Source organism: Toxorhynchites rutilus, chromosome 1 (genome assembly GCF_029784135.1).
Source record: "Toxorhynchites rutilus septentrionalis strain SRP chromosome 1, ASM2978413v1, whole genome shotgun sequence".
In the NCBI taxonomy this organism is placed as follows: domain Eukaryota; kingdom Metazoa; phylum Arthropoda; class Insecta; order Diptera; family Culicidae; genus Toxorhynchites; species Toxorhynchites rutilus.
In genome coordinates this window covers 33,840,630-33,861,982 of record NC_073744.1, presented here as the reverse complement: position 1 = coordinate 33,861,982, position 21,353 = coordinate 33,840,630, and the positions used below count along the sequence as shown (strand labels likewise).

Sequence of the window (21,353 nt, the reverse complement as noted above, 5' to 3'; positions counted from 1 at the left end):
TGATAGTACATGTAATCGGGATTAAAATAATAATATAAGGGCCAAATGTCTTATAATAGCCAGTAACGTCGAGATTTATGTTATCTCGAGATTTTTTTTTCAAAAATTGCTTTTTCAGACGGCAGAGTGCCAAAAAGTCATTTTTTGACAAAAAATTATTTTCGGGAAAACAATAAATCTCGACGTTTCTTGTAATTTAAAGATTCGATTTAAAAAAACAAATTTTGACGTCTGCGGTACTAGAAAATGAAGTCCGATTGAGCTAATATTTTGCATAGGGACGGATTCCATGCCAACTCGTCTTAGGAGTTGGCAGCATTATCTCAGATAGCAGTTAAACGTCGTGGGTGTAAAGACATTGGTCATTTGAACAACTTTGCAATGTTTTACTCATAACATTTCTATGTGTAAATTCTCGCGTTTCACATCATGTTTCACACATGTCCTTGACATGTTTTCAAATAGAAAAAAATTCAGAACATGTAAAAAAACGATAATTTATCCATAACAATGTTACGAGACAAATTCTAATAGTTGTTGTACAAAGAAAACATGAAAAAGTTGTTGTTGGAAAACTCTTTCCCTGTGAAAAGTGCCAATCCTCTGATGTTATGGTGTGGTGTGTTGTAGTGTTGGAAATTGTAAGGCCTATTCATACCATTTTTTTCAGATAAAAAAAAAGGTTTTCAGTGTAATTTTTGTTTGAAAAAATTTTGGTTTTTTTTAAAAATTTAAACAATTTCCTACATTTCATATTATGACTAGAATTTTGTAGATATTATAGTTTAAGAGTTATAAAGTAGATTTTTCATTTAAAAAATTTCAAGTTTGCAAAGTTGCTCAAATGACCAATGTCTTTACACTCACAACGTTTCACTGCAATCTGAGATGGTGCTGCCAATGGTCAGTCGAGTTTGTATGAAATTTTTCTAGGTTATTTTATCGTGCGAACCAACATTTCGCAATAAGTTCCGTATGAAAAATCGAAATGACCATTTTCATTGTCACAAAACCACACGTTTTGCCACGTATTCCGAAAAAACGAAAAAAATGAAACGATTTTTGACAATTTTTTTTCCGAAATGACAGTAGATCTCAACGTTTCATGTAATTTTAAGACATTTGGCATCAAAATATTTTTTTTTAAACCCCGATTTCATGTATATGAAAAACCTCGTCTTCAAATTTGATGATTGATAGATCAATAAATAATGATTCAAATATAGTTTTTGAATTCTGTGTAATTCATTAAATTCTGTATAATTATAATCAGCCAAAAATTTGCCTAAGAACATTAGAATTTACAGCAGATTCGGTAAAATAGTATGAAAACCTGTTTTTGGCTCTTTTTTTTAAAACGATAAAAAAAAATCTTTTTTATAACGTAAATAACGAATTATTCTTATACGAATTTAATGGAGTTCTCAAAACTGAAATTCGATTTGTGCTGGGATTATTATTTATTGATCAATTCATCATAAAAAACGAAGGGTAAATTTTTCATTCAAACAAAAATATCTTTGTCTTGAAAGGTCGTGCAGGAACGTTATAGAGATCCAATAAAAACTAGTTGATAAGGTTAATTGAATTTGCAATTGATTGAGTTGGCAAAAAATTTGTTAGTCCTCAAAATTCATGAATAAGAAAGAAATCGATTCTTTATTTGGTCGGTTTTAAGTCAGACCGGACCATGTAAAATTTGTATGATTTCGAGTAAAACGAACTTGAAGTTCAGTGCTCTGCAACTTTTTAGATTTGGTTCACTATGACTGAACAATTTCGAAATATTTCTCAATCAAATAACAGTTGTGAGTCAAAGTGTGCCATTCTGTTATGAAAATTAGAGTGAGAAGGACTGCGTAAACATTTGGTTGCGTTCAGCATAACAGTCTCTGTCATCTATTACAGGCATGAATATGATTGCCCGGCTTGCATTATAAAGCATATACCACCCATTTTCAATAATCTTAAGCAGTATTTCTTAACAGAATCGTCAAATTCAAATTCATTGTCATCGAGTCTAAACCGCACTCTGAAATAGCACATTTTGCGATCATTCACACCGAAGACCACAATTTTTCACTGATTTTTTCAGTCAGAGTGTTTTATTTTTTAAAATACTCAGAATGTGCACATTTTACACTTACGGGTTCAAGTACATTTCAACAAGGTACCTATAAGCTACAAGAACAATGTTTCGTTGGTTTGAATCTGGCGCCTGTTTAAATTCAATATACAAATGATTGATATTTGGTCCACTCTGTCTGCACATGATACAGAGTCACCTCACCATGGTAAATGGTAAATGGTCCGCTCTGACTGCATACTATGAGGAGTTTTCGTTGATCAATCATAACAATTTCGATCCGTTATTTCTGCTGTATGCGAAATTTTCCAAATCTGATAAATGTGGTATGTAGTTTACATAATGCTTAACCAAATGTAATCAATCACTCGAAATTTTCAGTTTTGCGACTTGGTCCCCTCTGACTTATCACCGACCAATTTCTTCTCGACATTTTTGTTCACTACATCTGCAGACAACAAGATGAAAATTTTTTGTAGAATCGAAAACTTGAAAGTTTAAACTTCAAAATGATGTATATCTCATCTTCATGCGTTGATTTTCTAAGACTTTACCGTTTTTACCAGAAATGGAGAATTTCCCAATATCAATAAATGGTTTCTGTTTTCGTTGCAGGTATGCATCTCAAAAACCATACTGAATATCCGTCTCCTGAATACAGTTTAACATCGTAAGTGGAAATTATAGATAATCTTTTTTTTTTGTTCTTACAAGAATGCATGCATGCAAAAAAAAACAAAACATATTGGATGATATTTACATCTATTCAAGTCTCATTTCTGCACAATTTAAAATAACAAATAAACAGTCCATATCGATTTCACCGGCTCAGTGGTGGTACAATGTTGGGGCGGCATAGCTGGCATAGGCGGGCTGGGACAGGATGGCCTTAGAGGCCAACGGTGCGGCGTAGGATAGCGCTGGCTGGGCGATTATGGACTTCGTGGCCAATGGGGCATATGAGAACGCTGGCTGCGAGACGATCGTTTTGGTGGCCAATGGAGCGCTATAAGACAGAGCTGGCTGCGAGATGATGGTCTTGTGGGCCAAAGGAGCGGCGTAGGACAAAGCTGGCTGGGCAATGACGGTCTTGGCGGCAAGAACTGGACCAGCAGCGACGGCCTTCACGGCGAGTGGTTGACGGTGAACGATGGCGTTGAATCCGTTGTGTGGGTCGGCGGTGTATTCGACGATGCGCTTGGTGCCGTCTGGTTCCACGAGCGAGTATGAACCCTGGACAACATCTCCGTTGCGGGACTCCTGCTGGGACTTCTGGTCACCGGTCAGAGCATCGGACACTCCGTAAGAGTAAGAGTACTGTGGGTTTGGATCATACTCATCAGCAACAACGGTCTTGGTGAGCGGAGCGGCAACCAGGGTCTTGGCAATTGGGGCGGAATAGGTCAACTGAGCTGGAGCAGCGATCACATTTCTGGCAATTGGGGATGCGTAAGACAGAGCTGGCGATGCGATGATTCCAGCGCGAGCAACGGCCACCAGGGCGAGGAAAGTCACAAACTGTGGATAAAATTTAAATTAAACGACGAGACATTATAATACTTCCATTGGTCAGCTGAATGCTTGTTACCTTGAATGCCATTTCTACTTGCTCACTGATCAATGGAACCGATCGAACTGTGCCACCACAAAATTGGCGTTGCCAATTTATACCATTTGACCGAGAACATCACTGCTTACTGTTCTAGTTGTTCCGCCAAAGCGAAGGTGGCTTCACATTTCGTACGGTGAAAGTGAACTTGAACAGGTTGAACTTGAAGTTTTACTGAATGATCAGATTGCAGCAGGAGGCGATACATTTTGCCGTATGATGCAACAGTCTGTGATATTCCCCCATCGTCCTTGCAGTTGAACTTTGTCTGTAGGAATAGTTTCACTAGCTTTACTCTTTCTACTTAGGGCGAACAAATTCGGAATAGTTGAAAACAGAATACAGGGCGGACTCGATTATATACAGACTCGATTATATGTGATTCGATTATATACAATTTTGGACTCGATTATATACAGTCTGAAAAAATGTTTTTTTTTACATTTCAAAAATGACTCGTATCAAGAAAAAAATGTATCCTTTGAACGTTGAGGTGGAAGGTTTTGAAGATTTTGCTTGAATTTTCACCAGGAATGGTTTATATCGATATTGCAGCGGAATTAAGAAAGATAGAAGTTGGGTGTCAAAGAACAAATTGTAGAGCGATTTGAGAGTTTTGATTTGATTGATAAAAACAATTAAGTTTAATATGAATTTTTGGTTTAATAATAATTACACATTAAAAAATACTAAATTTGATATTTTTACTTCCAAAATGTTATTTAAGTCCACTCATTCAGATATTTCACTACTCTATCCTGTACTAAATTTTCTTACCTTTCAAATGAAAGCAACAGAATTGGCTTGCACGGCCAATTCTGTTGCTTTTTTTTATAGTGTAGAGTAAATTTAAAGCAACGAAGTCCGAAACAAAAAAAAGTTCTATAACTCTGTCATTGTTGAAATTCGAACATATGCGTATAAAACATATAGGATTTTTTCATCAAATATGATCGTCTATCACCTACTGAGAGATTCTGGAAAAAAATATTTTTTTCATGTGAAAAAGGTATTTTCTGGCTTTGATTAAATTCTTCTTTCATTCTCAATAAAGGAAAAATATATGCATAAAAAACGAATAAAAACATTATTTTTGGCTCGATTATATACATAATTCGATTATATACAGTGAAAGGAAATCGGAGACTGTATATAATCAAGTCCGCGCTGTAATTGCATTTTGCTTGATGTAACCACATAATTCCGATGTTCCTCGAAATCGAAGAGTATGAGCTTGAAAATAAAACTCGCGCTGTCCCAAAATATATCCAATATTATAGATTCTGAGACAACAGTTCTGCTGGATAGAGGAAAAAAAACTGTTGCATAGAAAACTATTAACACATTCGAAACAGATGACGGATGAATATCCTGGGGGGACCTGACACTTTTCTCGATCGAAATGGATAGGATTTAGGATTTGTAAAAAAAATATAGGTGAGGAAGTAAAATGTATTTACATATTTCAACGTTTATTCACATTCACAACGTAGTCACGTTTGTTTTCTTTGTAATGACATGAACTGAATCTATTGTGAATAGGGAAACCAACAAAAATAACGAGAATTATAAACGCATTCATATTACTCCATTCTTGACCTTCGTGTAGTCGTGCGCAAAATCATAACTCGTATAATAACATGTCTATAGTATGTCTCGACATTTGGTGCAACTATAAGACATTTGCCATAAAAAAAATGAGAACCCCGATTTCCAGTGATTTTTCGATTTAAAAAAAACTCAAATCGTATGCGACACAAGTAAATGAAGCCCGATTATGCTAATAATTTGCGTAGGGTATTTTATCGTGTAGAGCAACATTTCGCACGATGTCCCATATAAAAAATCAAGATGATTATTTTCATTGGCACACTAAACCATTCTTTTTGCCTTGTATTCCGAAAAAAGAGTGCCGATTTTTGACAAAACATTTTTTTTCGAGGTGACAGTAGATCTCAACGTTTCATGCAATTTTAAAACATTTGACAAAATTTTGTTTTTCGAAAACACAATTTTCATGTACCACCCAGGTCTTTCACGTCGTGGTGGTCATTGCTAATTAGTTATATATCCGGAGAACATGACAGCATACTGTAACAATGGTCCTGGGTGCAAGTACACAGAACTGACCCCGCTTGCGAATCCAGAGCCACATCGAGACTTTATGATTTCACCTGAAATGGATGAACGAGTGAGATAGCGAATATTCATCAGATGGAAACGATGTTTATCATGATTTCGGTGCAGTGCTCTTGATAATAATTACCATCCGATAGCACATTTCATCGCCTCTTTTTTCATTTTCATCGCCTCTTTTTTCATTTTTCAATTCAAACATTTTGATATATATTTTTTCAAAGTTATACGTTTTTCGGGAGAGTGGGTTTCGGGTAAATGTGACTCAATCATGCAAACATAGTCAGTGAACTAATTATTCGTTTTGAGAAATAATTTACAGATTTTTTTTGGGTAAAATTACTTTCTCCGCGTCCATAGTATTTATTGTATTAATTAAAAACGTAAACAACAACTAGTGATACAGAGCTGGGGCACCATAACTGGTCCAAACGGGATCGGAAACCAAAGCCTTGGTGACGATAGGAGCGACATAAGTGGCAAGAGCAGGCTGGTCAACAACGGTCTAGGTGGCAAGAAGAAGAGCAGCAGCAATTGCCTTCACGGCGAGTGGTTCACGGTGAACAACGACATTGAATCCGTGAATCGGATCGGCGACATATTCGACGGTACGCTTGGTACCATCTGGGTCGACGAGCGAGTAGACACCCTTAACGACATCTCCATCACGAGTTTCATGCTGGGACTTGTGATCTCCGGTCAGCGAGTCCGAGACTCCGTAGGCGAAGGAATACTTTGGATGGGGGTCGTACTCATCGTCGACAACGGTTTTGAGCAGTGGAGCATGTGGGGCGGCGAATGCTAGTGGCGCTGGAGCGGCGAGGTAGGACACAGCTGGCGATGGGATGACTCCAGCGCGAGCTAGGGCCACCAGGGCGAGAAAGGTCACAAACTGTAACATAGTAGAAATTCCCGTGAATAATATGTGGAAGAAAGACGAAACTGATAAAACGAACCTTGTATGCCATTTTTTGAATTTTGTTGGAGTTGTTCACTGAGCACTGCAATCAACTGAACTGTGACTTATTGAACAATTCCGAACAAAGTTATAGCATGTCAAATCGCTGACGGGAAATTCGTTTTGATTAGTCTTCCGCGAACATCTAATCAATGCGTCTCGCTTAGATGAATTGCATCAGTTGTTTATTTGATAAAACTCCCCGGATTCTCGATAACTAGAAATCAATGTCATCCGGAACATGTGCACGAGTTCCAATGCAAATGCGTTAATTAATTGGAAATAAGCGAACCGTAACAGTCTTAATTGGGTTCTCAATTTGATACCTATAAAACGGCATCATTTCTAAAACACAGTTCAATCAAACTCCGTGAGCAACTCAAACCATCGACAAAATGGCATTTAAGGTGAGTTTTAATGGAAAACAATTGAGGGGCTTAGAATGCAAGGGGTGTAAGTGACTCGATCGATTTCTCTTCATCAACTTTTTCTTTAGTTAATAACTCAACTGCAAAAACGTTCCAATGTGAGTTTTCTATAGAATCCGATAGATGAGGTTCTGACCTATCTCCCACATTGTCTAATACAGCTGGAAATGAGTTTGCAGCTAAGTTATGACCAAAAGAGAGAGTCGATGTAGATAAATCGATCAAATCACTTACACCCCTTTCATTCTAAGCCCCTCAATTGTTTTAATTGAACCTGAATCCCAATTTGTCCCATGATTTTCAACAGTTCGTGACATTCTTCGCCCTGATGGTTATTGCCAACGCCGGTGTCATCCCGTCTCCGGCTGTGTCCTATGTTGGCGCTCAAGCGTCACTAGCACACGTCGCCCCGCAGGCCCAACTGCTCGAAACCGTCGTTGATGATGAGTATGATCCCCATCCACAGTATTCCTTCGCCTACGGAGTGTCGGACTCGCTGACCGGAGATCACAAGTCCCAGCATGAAACTCGTGATGGAGATGTCGTTAAAGGTGCCTATTCGCTCGTCGACCCAGATGGTACCAAACGCACCGTCGAATATGTCGCTGATCCGATTCACGGATTCAATGCCGTTGTTCACCGTGAACCACTCGCCGTGAAGGCAGTTGCAGCTGCTCCTCTTCTTGCCACCAAGACCATTGTTACCCAGCCAGCTCTTGCCACTTATTCTGCACCTCTGGCAACCAAGACTCTGGTTTCCCAGCCCGCTTGGTCCAGCTATGATGCCCCAGCTCTGTACTACTGAAATTAAAATAAAATGGAATAAAATGATCGGACCATCGGAAAAACAAAATAGAATCCGAAATCCCAAATATTTGACAGCTTCTACTAAATGATTACAGCGCTGCTACCATTAATTCTGTTTTGCATGAATTTAGTTTGTCCAGCTTGAAGTCTTGAATTTTATCGCAATCGTTATGTATTCTTCATTATCGTTACTCTGAGTTTTGCTTGCTCCAAAATAACCGTATTCGTGCAACTCTCAGAGTAGAAAGATGGTAATTGATTAATGCTGGTTTTTTCATCTTTTCTAACAATCACGGTGGGAAGTAGTCAGACAACAATCACACGTAATCATCTTCTATTACCTTCTTCCTTCCTTCTTCTATTATCTAATCATCTTCTATTACCAATATTCTTTCTAATATTCTCACATCTGTTTGACATGTTTGACATCACATCTGAATTTACCAAATTGTCCAATAATTCATATGGTTCAAAGAGGAGAAAACATGTTTTTATTGTTTGCCAACATTTTATTTTTCAAAATAAACTTTCTGAACTTTAATGCACTCGTTTAAGCGATCTTATGATTTTATTAATTCCATCCCATAATTCAAAAGATTGTCAAAATACGCTTCCACAATTGATACCACTTTATTCAATGAACTTATACGGAATTTGTTGAGATCTGACGCATAGAGTGGATGTGTGCAGCTGTGCGAGTTGAAATTGTCCGTTTCTTCGATTCAGGAAACACATAATCATTAGGAAAACCTCAAAATATTTCTATTGCAAGTAATTCCCGTATGATTCTATATATTTCGCCCATCTCTCAGGCGAGTTGTGGATTCCTTTTCAAGAAAACCGTTCGCCGAATCAGAGCAGCGACCTTAGACCGGAACGATTTGGTTTTGCAGTGGATGGGACGTCTTCACCATGATTTTTCACGCTTAGGGTTCTCAAAATAAATCCATTTGTCGTCGCCACTGTCAATCCGGTGCAAAACTGACCCCCTTTGGTGCCGTTGCAGAAGCATTTGACGAATGACGAATGCTCCATGTTCCTTCGCTCAATGCGTGTGGTACCCCTTTTTCGTTCGAAGATTTTATTGAATGAAAAACGAGCTAGGGGACCAAAGATAAACTTTTCTGACTCACGTTGGTCCCTTCGGATCAATAGGGGACTTTTATAAAAATCATTTTCTAATTTTGTTGCTGTCGTTTCCAATTAACACTCTCTAAACAAAATGTCCACTGTCGGTGCGATGAAACCAGCTCAACGTATTAATCTTTGGATGCATTGGAAGCTCTCTTGAACAGTCTGCCAAATAAGAGTTTTTTTAGAGGTTCATGAATTTAATAAAATCAACATGATCAAATCGTAATATTGAAATGTATTGATATCGCGGGACATTTTAGTTTCTTTTGCTAAATGCGGGACGTTTCGCGGGACGTAATCTTACGTGGGACATTTTGTTGAAATGCGGGACTGTCCCGCGTAACGCGGGACGTCTGGTCAGTTTAGTGTTCATAATACGTAGTGTTCATGGTGAAAAATATTTTTCCGTATTTTCATCTCATTATTGCTTTAACCACGGCGACCTTGCCACTCAGTAGATACTAAAGATGGTTGATTCATATTTTATTCATGCCCTCGCCAAAATACGTTTTATTCATCGGCATGATGTTTTCATTGAAATGAGATTCAAATCCTCTTCAAACATTTGTTGTGGTACACTAGGGTGGTAATGGATGTATGGGAAAAATTTCATCATCGAATTTAAAAAACCGACCATATACATTTTGATTTTTGGCCCAAAAAATGATCTGTGCAAGGTTTCAGCTCGATCGGACATGATTTAGGAATGCCTCAAAGCGCTCAAAGTTTTGATTGTTTGATCCTCGAAAATCTTCCAAGGGGGGAGTAAAGGAAATTTGGAAAATCGAAATTTCCATGTAGTCTTCATTAAGGGTGCCAAACCAGAAAACAGGTCACGTTTTTATGAAATAATGTTAACGTTAATAACTATTTTTTCCGCGAACGGATTTTGGCGATTCACATACCAAACGAATCGGAAATTCCCTAAGATTTGTTTAATATACTATACATAACAATCCCATAGTCTGTATATGGTTTAAATTGATGAAAACTGGAAGCATTCCCGTTTCCTCATACATTTGTTCTGTCCGTTTGTGTACTTTCCCGAACAGAGCTGTCAATAACGAGTGACTTATCGACGAGCAACGAAGGGGAAATCGTAATATTAACGTGTCCATGAACAAAGGAAAAGAAGAAGAACGAAGGGGAATATTTGCCTAGAGTATAAACAGTGGATTTCGCTGAGGAAAACTTCCATTTTTCGTGAGAAAATCGAATGAGCAACATCGTTGCTAGACGAGTTGAACGGCGAGGGAACGAATACCTTTCTCAAGGCAATGGGGGTGGATGAGTAATATGATGGATAAAGTAAAGTTTTCCAAGGGCTTTTTTTGAAGGTTACAGACGAATGAACTGAAGAAGTTTAAAGTCTCAAGCAAGGACGGAAGGCAAACTTTTAATATCGTTCTGTATTCAAAGCAATGAATATCGCTTGTTCTTCCTTGTTTTATGTCATCACATGTCTTCGTTCCGGATTGTGCTGTGGACGCAACCAAATTAATCACTCGTTGATGTCTGTGGCATTGCAATCATTGCATCAAACTGACGCCATTGCATTAAGGTTCTGAGCTACACAATTGTGTGGGGAGGGAATCATCAAGCTAGGCTATCGTCGTATCACCAAGAAAATAAATGTTCTGAAATTGACGCATGACGCATGACGGTAGGAAAACTCTCTCCACTAAGGATGACAGCTAAGCTAATCTAGACTGGTAATATTAACAGAAAGGGCTTCTGTTGAGAAGAGCACAAAACGGAGATAAGTATGCGTATATTTAGTTGCTTCAAGCCATCGATATATGGATAATTGTGTGCGTACGTGCGTGCTTCATAACCCGTACGTAAAAATAGTGCATCTTCGCTATGCTGAAACCCCGTTTGTATCTGCTCCCGTGTGCATTGGCCCTGCAACGATGCAACAATAGACTAATTTTTTATGCTATAATTGACGATTGTTCTGAGTTGCAAATTAAGCAGTCGTAATGATGAATATAAACAAGGAGGAGAGATAGGATTAGATACCCTAATCTATATTTACGCTAGGGTATTCGTAATGAATCTCTACTGAGGCAAATATTCAGCCTTTTTCCAACCAGTTAACACTGTTTGTTTTCTGTAATCAATGCATTGAACTGGCCCTATGGTTAAGGTTGTGCACCAAAAAAATTATTTGGGGAATACCAAGTTATTCAATGAGTTATATTAAGTTATTAATTTATTTTGGCTCGCGTGCCAGTCGCAAAACTGCTTTCAACTAGGATTGCATTTGCGCTAATCTTGATCATAATGGAGCAGTGCTACTCTTTTCGAGGTTGTTGAGATTAGCAGATAGAATTCATTTCGTTTTTATAGTCACCAAGAAAGTAAATGCCGTTCTGGAATTTTGTATGTGATTTAGTTTCGCTTGCCAGTAGCAAAACTTTCTCCACTAAGGATGACAGCTGCGCTTATCTCGAGCATGTATTGTTATGCGAGCACAATAATGAATCATCGAACAATTATCGTCAAATGATTCTACAATAAAAAAACATTTCAGGGCGACCAAACCGGTAGAATGGTTATTTTAAAATTTTCGTAGCATTATAAAATAATATCCGCAGTTTTAAACAAGCGACTTGAATTAAACCACAGCGTAGTTCTACGTAAACAATGCGGTTGTGTCTTGAACACAACCTCCTATAATTTTTTTTCGATGCCAAATGACTTAAAAATGCATTAAACGTCGAGATCTGGTGTAATCTCGAAAAAAAAGGGTTTGGCCGAAAATCCATCTTTTGGGACTTAACCTGAGAGACAACGAAGGTATGAAAAAAAATATTATCGAATTTAACACGTTGAGCCCCGGCCGAAATGGGAGACCGACAATGAATTTTTCGTCTGGCCCGTGTCGGGCTCAGCGAATTGATAATGGACTTTTCCAAATATCATTTTGTAATTTTGTTGTTGCCGTTCCCAATGCCGAAACTCTTCGAACGAAAAGTCTACTGCCGGTCCGGTGAGGTCGGCGCAAAAAAACGGAAAATTCAGTGTCAGTCACCAGGGACCGACGCGGGGTTTAACGTGTTAAAGAATCGACCATGTACATTTTGTTTGTTGGTTCAAAAAAATGACCTGTGCAAAATTTCAGCTCAATCGGATATGTTTTAGGGGTGCCTCAAAGCACTCAAAGTTTTGATTTAGGATTTGAATTATTCGTATGACAGTTTTCATCTGCAGATCCACCATGAGTATACGAACCATATTATTATTATTGAATGGCGGTAACGTTCCCTATGAAACTTTTGCCGTCTCAACGTATGCATTAACTAGAGTCATTTATAAATACATAGTTGAGATTTCTTAAGCCAAACAACACGCCTTGAATGTATTCCGAGGGGTAAGCTCTAGAATACGCGTGACCATAGTGCAAGTCGAAGGAAAATTCTTTGACGAAAAATCCCCCGGCCAGAACGGGAATCGAACCCGAACACCCGGCATGATATCTATGAAACATATCTATGAACTGAACGATAATGTTTTAAAAAAACAAAGATGATGGAATGAAAAGAAAATAAAACATTTTTTTCATGATGACTTTTCATCTATTCAAATATCAGGTCTTAAAAAAAAAAGATAACACAGTTTTTTTTATTCGCTCAGTGATGGTAGAGAGCTGGAGCGCTGTAGGACAGAGCTGGCTGGGACAGGATGGTCTTAGTGGCCAATGGAGCGCCATAAGACAAAGCTGGTCGGGACAGGATGGATGGCTGCGAGATGATGGTCCTCTGGGCCAATGGGGCAGCGTAGGACAAAGCTGGCTGAGAGAGAATAGTCTTGGTGGCCAATGGAGCACTATAAGACAAAGCTGGCTGAGAGATGATGGTCTTCTGGGCCAGAGGAGCGGCGTAGGACAATGCTGGCTGGGCAACAATGGTCTTGGCGGCAAGAACTGGAGCAGCAGCAACGGTCTTCACGGCGAGTGGTTGACGGTGGACGATGGCATTGAATCCGTGGATTGGATCAGCGGTATACTCGACGATACGCTTGGTGCCGTCTGGTTCTACGAGGGAGTACGATCCCTGGACAACATCTCCGTTGCGGGACTCCTGTTGGGACTTCTGGTCACCGGTTAGAGCATCTGACACTCCATAGGAGTAAGAATACTGTGGGTTTGGATCATACTCATCAGCAACAATGGTCTTGGTGAGTGGAGCAGCAACCAGGGTCTTGGCAATTGGGGTGGAATAGGCCAATTGAGCTGGAGCGGCAATCACTTGGCTGGCAATCGGGGACGAATAAGACAGAGCTGGCGATGAGATGATTCCAGCGCGGGCAACGGCCACGAGGGCGAGGAAGGTCACAAACTGCGAAAATAATTTATATTTTTTTTTAAATAATGAGTCAAGTTAAAGAATCACATTATTAACACCTTGAATGCCATTTTTACAAGTTGTTCTACAAGCTGTTCACCAAGCAATGAAACTGATCGAACTGTGCCTAAACGAAACTGTCGCAACCAATTTATAGCGACATTTTTGGTGATCCAGTTGGAGTCCGCAGAAATAAGAATGACCTCGCGACGTTTGCTTCCCGTGTTTATTCTTCCCGCGTATGATCGGGCGTATGCGCTCATGTGTTACCCTCTCGGGTGGTCGGCTACGAACGCCGGTGCAGTGAATGTGAACTTGATCGGTGAACTTGACGGGCGGTGGCGGATGGTGAGATTTTTCGCGAACAGCAGAATCTGATGTAATATTGCCCGGGCAGTTACATAATTTGAATATGTCGTTCATGTGTTACGTGTTCGTGTTCTCGTTTTAAAATATATGCACACGTTGAGAGACTCCAATCTGTTTCGATTTTATTTTGGTAGTTTTAAAAAATTGTGTATTTAACCTTTTTTTTCATACATATTAGACTCATCTCTCCTCAAGAACAAATGTGGGACAAACTTCTTTTTCTATGGAATTGAGTAGAAATGAAATAATAATAGAATAATAGAATAATAGAATAATAGAATAATAGAATAATAGAATAATAGAATAATAGAATAATAGAATAATAGAAATAGAATAATGAAAACTGTTTTATCAAATAAATGAAAAATCCTTATGCTGAATATTAAACCATTTTTACTTTAATTGAGGCTCGTATCCAAATATTCTTGTCGACAATAACTGAAAAACGATATACATCTTAACATTTTTGTGAAAATAATTTTTACCTTTCTCCAAGCCTCAATCAAGCATTTCAACGATCGAACAAGATAAAGATAATTTTTAATTCAATGTAAGCGAATCGAATGTGAACTGACCTAAGAGCTGCGTCAAAAATGATACCAAATTGCATCATTCAAAATTAGGATCCAGTCGCTGAAAACAGAGTCACGTATAAACTATCATACAAGTTCTAACTTCATTCATATTTTTCATTTGGAATATGTGCACAGTGAGAGGTTCAAGCGTGAGTAGGACAACTGTGTCGAACAGGTACTATAAATTGATTGCGGCAGTTTCATTTAGGCACAGTTCAATCAGTTTCATTGCTTGGTGAACAACTAGCAAACACTCGTTAAAATGGCATTCAAGGTTGGGGAAATTGAATTAGTCGATTGGGTTTGATTTACACAAAACTTATTATTATTTATTCCACAGTTTGTGACCTTCCTCGCCTTAGTGGCCGTTGCCCGAGCTGGACTTATCTCATCGTCAGCTTTATCTCCAATTGCCGGACAACTTATTGCCGCTCCACTCACCAAGACCATCGTGGCTGACCAATATGATCCAAACCCACAGTATTCTTACTCCTATGGAGTGTCAGATGCTCTAACCGGTGACCAGAAGTCCCAACAGGAGTCCCGCAACGGGGATGTTGTCCAGGGATCGTACTCCCTCGTAGAACCAGACGGCACCAAGCGTATCGTCGAGTATACCGCTGATCCAATCCACGGATTCAATGCCATCGTCCACCGTCAACCACTCGCCGTGAAGACCGTTGCTGCTGCTCCAGTTCTTGCCGCCAAGACCATTGTTGCCCAGCCAGCATTGTCCTACGCCGCTCCTCTGGCCCAGAAGACCATCATCTCTCAGCCAGCTTTGTCTTATAGTGCTCCATTGGCCACCAAGACTATTCTCTCTCAGCCAGCTTTGTCCTACGCTGCCCCATTGGCCCAGAGGACCATCATCTCGCAGCCATCCATCCTGTCCCGACCAGCTTTGTCTTATGGTGCTCCATTGGTCACCAAAACCATCCTGTCCCAGCCAGCCATTGCTTCCCCATTGGCCACTCAAAGTATCCTGTCCCAACCAGCTCTGCCTTACGGTGCCCAAACTATCCTTTCCCAACAATCCATCGGACAGCTCGCTGCTCCAGCTTTGTACCATTGAGCGCCTCACACTGATGCCGAATTGTCATTAACAGCGCTCCATTGTAGTTGTGAATAAATCTGAAACGATAAAAAAAACTGATTTGGTTGTGTATATTTAATTCCAAAAGTTGTTGCCTTCAAGTAATTTTTGTGAAAACCCCGCAGATTTTAAGATTAATGTCTTAGCCGTACTGTTCCACCATTTTTTTTCAAAATATCTCCTTCTCGAAGGAACTTTTAGATGAGCAAAACAAAATTGGGCACAGTAATAAATGAATTTATTGACAAATTAAGGGAAAATTAAGGGACAAATTAAGGGACAGTACAGAAGGGAAAGTTAGGTTTTGAAATATTTCTTTTGCTTTCATTGGGCGGCTAGTGAACTAATTCCGTACGGACTTGCGTTTGGTGGGCGCCTAATTTGAGAAAGCATTCAATATTCAATATTAAATAAAAATTACAGAAACTCAGTTTTATTTTTCAGCTGTATTTTGCGAAATGTGTCGACTTACGCAACAATTGTTGCTTTTCGCAAAAACCAACCAAAAGCAACTACCGTTTGAAATATTTACTTTCGAAGCAATGTGCTTCACAAAAAAATTATGATTTCAAAATAACATATACATTAGGGTGCAGATGGAAATAGTCATCTCTAATTTCAAAAAGTTACCTCATAAAAAATGTTCACCACCTCGAAAAAACACCCTATACCAAATATCAACTCAATAGGACTTAAGGGAGAGTAGCGCAATGCGGGCAAAGTTTGAGTTTTTTGGAAATCGAAAAATCACCCAATGGGAGAGTAAAGGAAATAGGGGTTTTGGAATTTTTTTTTGATGCCAAATGTCTTAAAATTGCATGAAACGTCATCTTGAAAAATTTTTTTTGTGAAAAATCGACACTGTGAGGCTTAGTTTTTTTTTCGGAATGCAAGACGAAACGTATGGTTTTAATTGCCAATGAAAATATTTATCTCGATTTTTCATTCGGAACTTGCTGCGAAATGTTGATTCGCACAATAATATACCCTTTACAAAATATTATCTCATTCGAACCTCAATTATTAGTGTCGCAGACGTTCAAATTTCAGTTTTTTGAAAACCAAAAAAATGATGCTAATATTTTGCATAGGGTATATTATTGTGCAAATCAACATTTCGCAACAAGTTCCGAATGAAAAATCGAGATAAATATTTTTATAGGTGCTTTAAACCATACGTTTCGTCTCGTATTCCGGAAAAAAACTAAGTCCCAGAGTGTCGATTTTTCACAAAAAAAATACCGTGATTACACTAGATCTCGACGTTTCATGCAATTTGAAGACATTTGACATCAAAATTTTTTTTCGGAAATCCCGACTTCCTTTTTCGATTTCCAAAAAATTCAAACTTTGACCGCTTTGAGCCACTCTCCCTTAAGTCCGATTGAGTTGATATTTGGCATAGGGTGTTTTTTCGAGGTGGTGAACATTTTTTATGAGGTAACTTTTTGAAATTTTAGGGTCGATTTTTTCCCATACATTCATTGGCACCCTAATATACATATATACAGGCGATTATCTAAAACGAAGTGATGTGGGTAGCGATTTTGTTACATCTCATTGATGCTTCTTCGTTCGAATCAACATGATTTGCAGGTTCCAGAGCTCTACACATAGCTTAAGCTTTCTATATAGTATTTCGTCGCTTCTTTTCAATTACCTTAGCTCTAGTTGCCGTAACAACAATCTGATGACAGCGGAAAGTTTATTAAATTAATTTTAAGGATCCTGTTTCAAAAGAAAATGTGCTACCCTTCCATACTCGTACAGCATTTGTATAATGAACTGGCTGACCCGGCAAACTCCATCCCGCCCAAAATTTATTTTTCGTTATCACATCCACTTAGCGCACGTTCATGGATCCAATCGCAGAACTGTTCATCGATTAATCTTCTAATATACCCTTTAAAATTATATTTTATTATAAAATTTCAGTAACGGGTGTTAAATAAAAAATGAGAATTTTTTCAATCACATATAAAAAAAAAATTTTTTTTTCATCGATTTCAGTATTTTTTATTAATAACATAATGTATTTTCTTCAAAAAAATGTCAGTGAATGTTTGAGTAAGGGCCGTGGTCTGCTGTTCGACGCAACTTTGTCGCGATGCTCTCATAAGAACGTTGTACGGCACTTACGTCCATTTTCCGGATACAATTCTGGATTCTTGTAGTCAGTTGCTTCGTGTCCTGGCCCTCCAATTGTTTTTATACAGTAGGGCACTGCGTGAGCCAAAGAAATCCTCTATTGGGCGGCACTGGGGCAAGTTTGTTGGGTTACGATCTTTCGGCACGAACGGTATCTTTTTCTCCTCAAGATACGCCAGCGTCTTCTTGGCGTTATGGAAAGACGCCTTGTCCGGCCAGAAACATACTTCCCATCTGCGTGATGCTCGTTCAGGAACGGCAGCAAGATTTTATCGAGGCACTCTTCTCGATAGATTTGTTGGTTGATTGCCAGACCGCTCGGCTTAAACCAAGGCTTTGAAATGCCCGGTCGGAAATGTGCTTGAACTTGTATTTCACTTCAGGCGGTGTGGATGACTTGTCGCTGGAGTAGTAATTATCATTTCCTGGAATATGCGTTTTGGACAGCGGAAAATAGCTTTCGTCGTCCAGAACGAAAGACGTCCCGCGGTATTTTTTGGTTATCCACCGACACTGTGATTTAACCGTCTCAATCTGCTCCTCCGTGTACTCCGGTGACCTCGTCTTCTTCCTGCAGACGATTCCTTCCATCTTGAGGGTCCGATGGATCAATACGTGGGAGCAGCCATATTTCCGATCGGCGTCACGCAGGCTGGTTGCGTCCTTGTTGTCAAACAGCTTCTTTAGCGATGTCTTCCTCTGCTTCGTCATTATCGTCACCTCGACATTATAATATCAGATTATTTTCAGACACAATTCTCGTGCAAGATTTTTCATCCACTTGAAAATAACATGTTTCTGCGTTACATAATAAATGTTTGATACAGAAAATATGATAGAATGAAGACAGCCCTAAATCGGACAATTAACAGAGAGGGGGAGTATCTAACCACCATAGATTCATTTATTGCACCCTAAAACCTCCACATACAAAATTTCATTTCATTTGTTCGAATGCAGAAATTTGTGTTTCATTTGTATGGCAGCCCCTTCTTAGAGGAGGGGGGGGGAGTGTCCAACCACCATAGAATCATTTACTGCACCCTTAAACCTCAATATGCATAATTTGGTTTCATTTGTTTGATTAATTCGCGAGTGATGCAGAAATTTGTGTTTCATTTGTATGGCAGCCTCCCCTTAGAGAAGGGGGGGGGGGTGTCTCACTACCGTAAAAACATTTATTGCACCCTATAACCTCCACATGCCAATTTGGTTTTATTTGCTTGATTAATTCTCGAGTAATGCAGAAATTTGTGTTTCATTTGTATGACAGTCCCCCTTTAGAGAATGGGGAGGGGACTCAAACTGTCACTAACCTTCCCCGGCCCTAAAAACCCCTACATACCAATTTTCATGTTGATCGGTTTAGTAGTTTCCGAGTCCATAAGAATCAGACAAACAGAAAGACAGAAAGACAGAAAGACAGACAGACATCACTCCATTTTTATATATTCTTTGATTCTTTGTTTGATCTTTGTTTGATCTTATTGATCTTTTTGATCTTATTGATCTTTTTGATCTTTTTGATCTTATTGATCTTATTGATCTTATTGATCTTATTGATCTTATTGATCTTTTTGATCTTATTGATCTTATTGATCTTATTGATCTTATTGATCTTATTGACTTTATTGATCTTATTGATCTTATTGATCTTATTGATCTTATTGATCTTATTGATCTTATTGATCTTATTGATCTTATTGATCTTATTGATCTTATTGATCTTATTGATCTTATTGATCTTATTGATCTTATTGATCTTATTGATCTTATTGATCTTATTGATCTTATTGATCTTATTGATCTTATTGATCTTATTGATCTTATTGATCTTATTGATCTTATTGATCTTATTGATCTTATTGATCTTATTGATCTTATTGATCTTATTGATCTTATTGATCTTATTGATCTTATTGATCTTATTGATCTTATTGATCTTATTGATCTTATTGATCTTATTGATCTTATTGATCTTATTGATCTTATTGATCTTATTGATCTTATTGATCTTATTGATCTTATTGATCTTATTGATCTTATTGATCTTATTGATCTTATTGATCTTATTGATCTTATTGATCTTATTGATCTTATTGATCTTATTGATCTTATTGATCTTATTGATCTTATTGATCTTATTGATCTTATTGATCTTATTGATCTTATTGATCTTATTGATCTTATTGATCTTATTGATCTTATTGATCTTATTGATCTTATTGATCTTATTGATCTTATTGATCTTATTGATCTTATTGATCTTATTGATCTTATTGATCTTATTGATCTTATTGATCTTATTGATCTTATTGATCTTATTGATCTTATTGATCTTATTGATCTTATTGATCTTATTGATCTTATTGATCTTATTGATCTTATTGATCTTATTGATCTTATTGATCTTATTGATCTTATTGATCTTATTGATCTTATTGATCTTATTGATCTTATTGATCTTATTGATCTTATTGATCTTTTTGACACCTGAAGTTACATCAGCAATACTGAAGCGTCGGTCACAGTAGAAAACAGTTTGCTTCCTCTCAGCAAGGTACGAGCTAATAAGTCTTACTGCACCAGAAGAGAAGTTGAACTGCGTTTCCAGCTTACTGCACAATCTGTGGTGTGAGATTGCATCAAACGCTTTTGAGAAATTAAGAAGCAGCAAAATCGATCCACCTTTTCTATCAAATGCTACCGCCAGGTCATCATATAATAATATTCTGGCCCTTCCGAAAACCAGCTTGATACTGCGATAGCAAATTGTTTTCTGTTATGTAGTGTGACATTTGCTTCTCGATGAGTTTCTCGAGAACTTTTAAAGCATTCAGATGGGGCTGTTTTCGAAATGGCAGTATTTTTGGATGTAGAACACTGTTCCTTATCAAGAAATTGAACATGTATGTGATTTTATCAGCAACTAATGGACTGTTTGAGTGAATTTGATCGTCAAACCATTCATCCCAACTGCATTAGATTTTACATCGTAAATGGCATTTACAACTTCCCAGTACTCTAAAGGTCGGAATGAGAAACATATCGGTTCTTATTGGTCTTATTGGAGAAATAGACCTTTTAATTGGACATGGAACAGACTTCATGTTCAACAGATTGAATTACGATTACAAAATCTCGTTTTGAAATGTTTATACACCCATACTTCGTAAACAACAAGATTAGTTACCAAAAATGTAAAACGAATGAAAAATGCTTCACTACCACGCATCCGAATAATATAACCAATGTACAATACAATGTAGAAAATCAATGTTTTTAAGTGGCCTTTTTACGTGTTTGGAGATATTAATCCTCGTTTCTATGCACCTGATTGATTAACAAATTATTATTTTAGATTGGATTAAGAAGAATAAAACATAAATAACATTTAATTAATTAATACGCACTTGATAATTATAATTCTGTAGTTTTTGGTTTGACGAAAAATGTTTCTGCATGATAGACTATTTATTGTCAACATTTTTTTTTTGCATTCTCCATCACCTTTTTTTGTACTGTGTTAATAGCGTGCCATCTTTGCATACACAACCGTTCAACATTTCAGCCTCTGCCGGTATGAGACGAGAAGTCGACTGATCGACATAGCTCGTCTGAAAGCACAGCATATCTGATGCAAGAATTTAACCATAGCAAT

At 38.0% G+C, this 21,353-nt stretch overlaps 5 protein-coding genes and 1 pseudogene across 9 annotated transcripts in view; 3 read left to right on the top strand and 3 right to left on the bottom strand.

Annotated features, from left to right (window-relative positions):
* The window catches only part of LOC129763592 (papilin), a 243,194-nt gene that overhangs the window by 119,781 nt on the left and 102,060 nt on the right, over window positions 1–21,353 (top strand). The window lies entirely within an intron of this gene.
* LOC129763597 (cuticle protein-like) lies at window positions 2,832–6,799 on the bottom strand (annotated as a pseudogene).
* Window positions 7,185–8,022, top strand: LOC129763606 (larval cuticle protein A2B-like). The gene is made up of 2 exons (XM_055762847.1): window positions 7,185–7,196; window positions 7,525–8,022. Exons 1-2 carry the CDS (start codon window positions 7,185–7,187, stop codon window positions 8,020–8,022), a joined length of 510 nt encoding a protein of 169 aa, XP_055618822.1.
* On the bottom strand, window positions 12,730–13,704 carry LOC129763599 (cuticle protein-like). Its single transcript, XM_055762841.1, has 2 exons — window positions 13,567–13,704; window positions 12,730–13,501 (listed from the first exon to the last, which is right to left on the bottom strand). Exons 1-2 carry the CDS (start codon window positions 13,576–13,578, stop codon window positions 12,794–12,796), a joined length of 720 nt encoding a protein of 239 aa, XP_055618816.1. The 5' UTR covers window positions 13,579–13,704; the 3' UTR covers window positions 12,730–12,793.
* Window positions 14,670–15,587, top strand: LOC129763598 (cuticle protein-like). The gene is made up of 2 exons (XM_055762840.1): window positions 14,670–14,725; window positions 14,792–15,587. Exons 1-2 carry the CDS (start codon window positions 14,714–14,716, stop codon window positions 15,521–15,523), a joined length of 744 nt encoding a protein of 247 aa, XP_055618815.1. The 5' UTR covers window positions 14,670–14,713; the 3' UTR covers window positions 15,524–15,587.
* LOC129780231 (homeobox-like protein HDP1) lies at window positions 15,529–20,410 on the bottom strand. The gene is made up of 3 exons (XM_055788272.1): window positions 20,400–20,410; window positions 19,320–20,319; window positions 15,529–15,582 (listed from the first exon to the last, which is right to left on the bottom strand). The coding sequence occupies exons 1-3, from the start codon at window positions 20,408–20,410 to the stop codon at window positions 15,529–15,531; spliced, it is 1,065 nt and encodes a 354-aa protein (XP_055644247.1).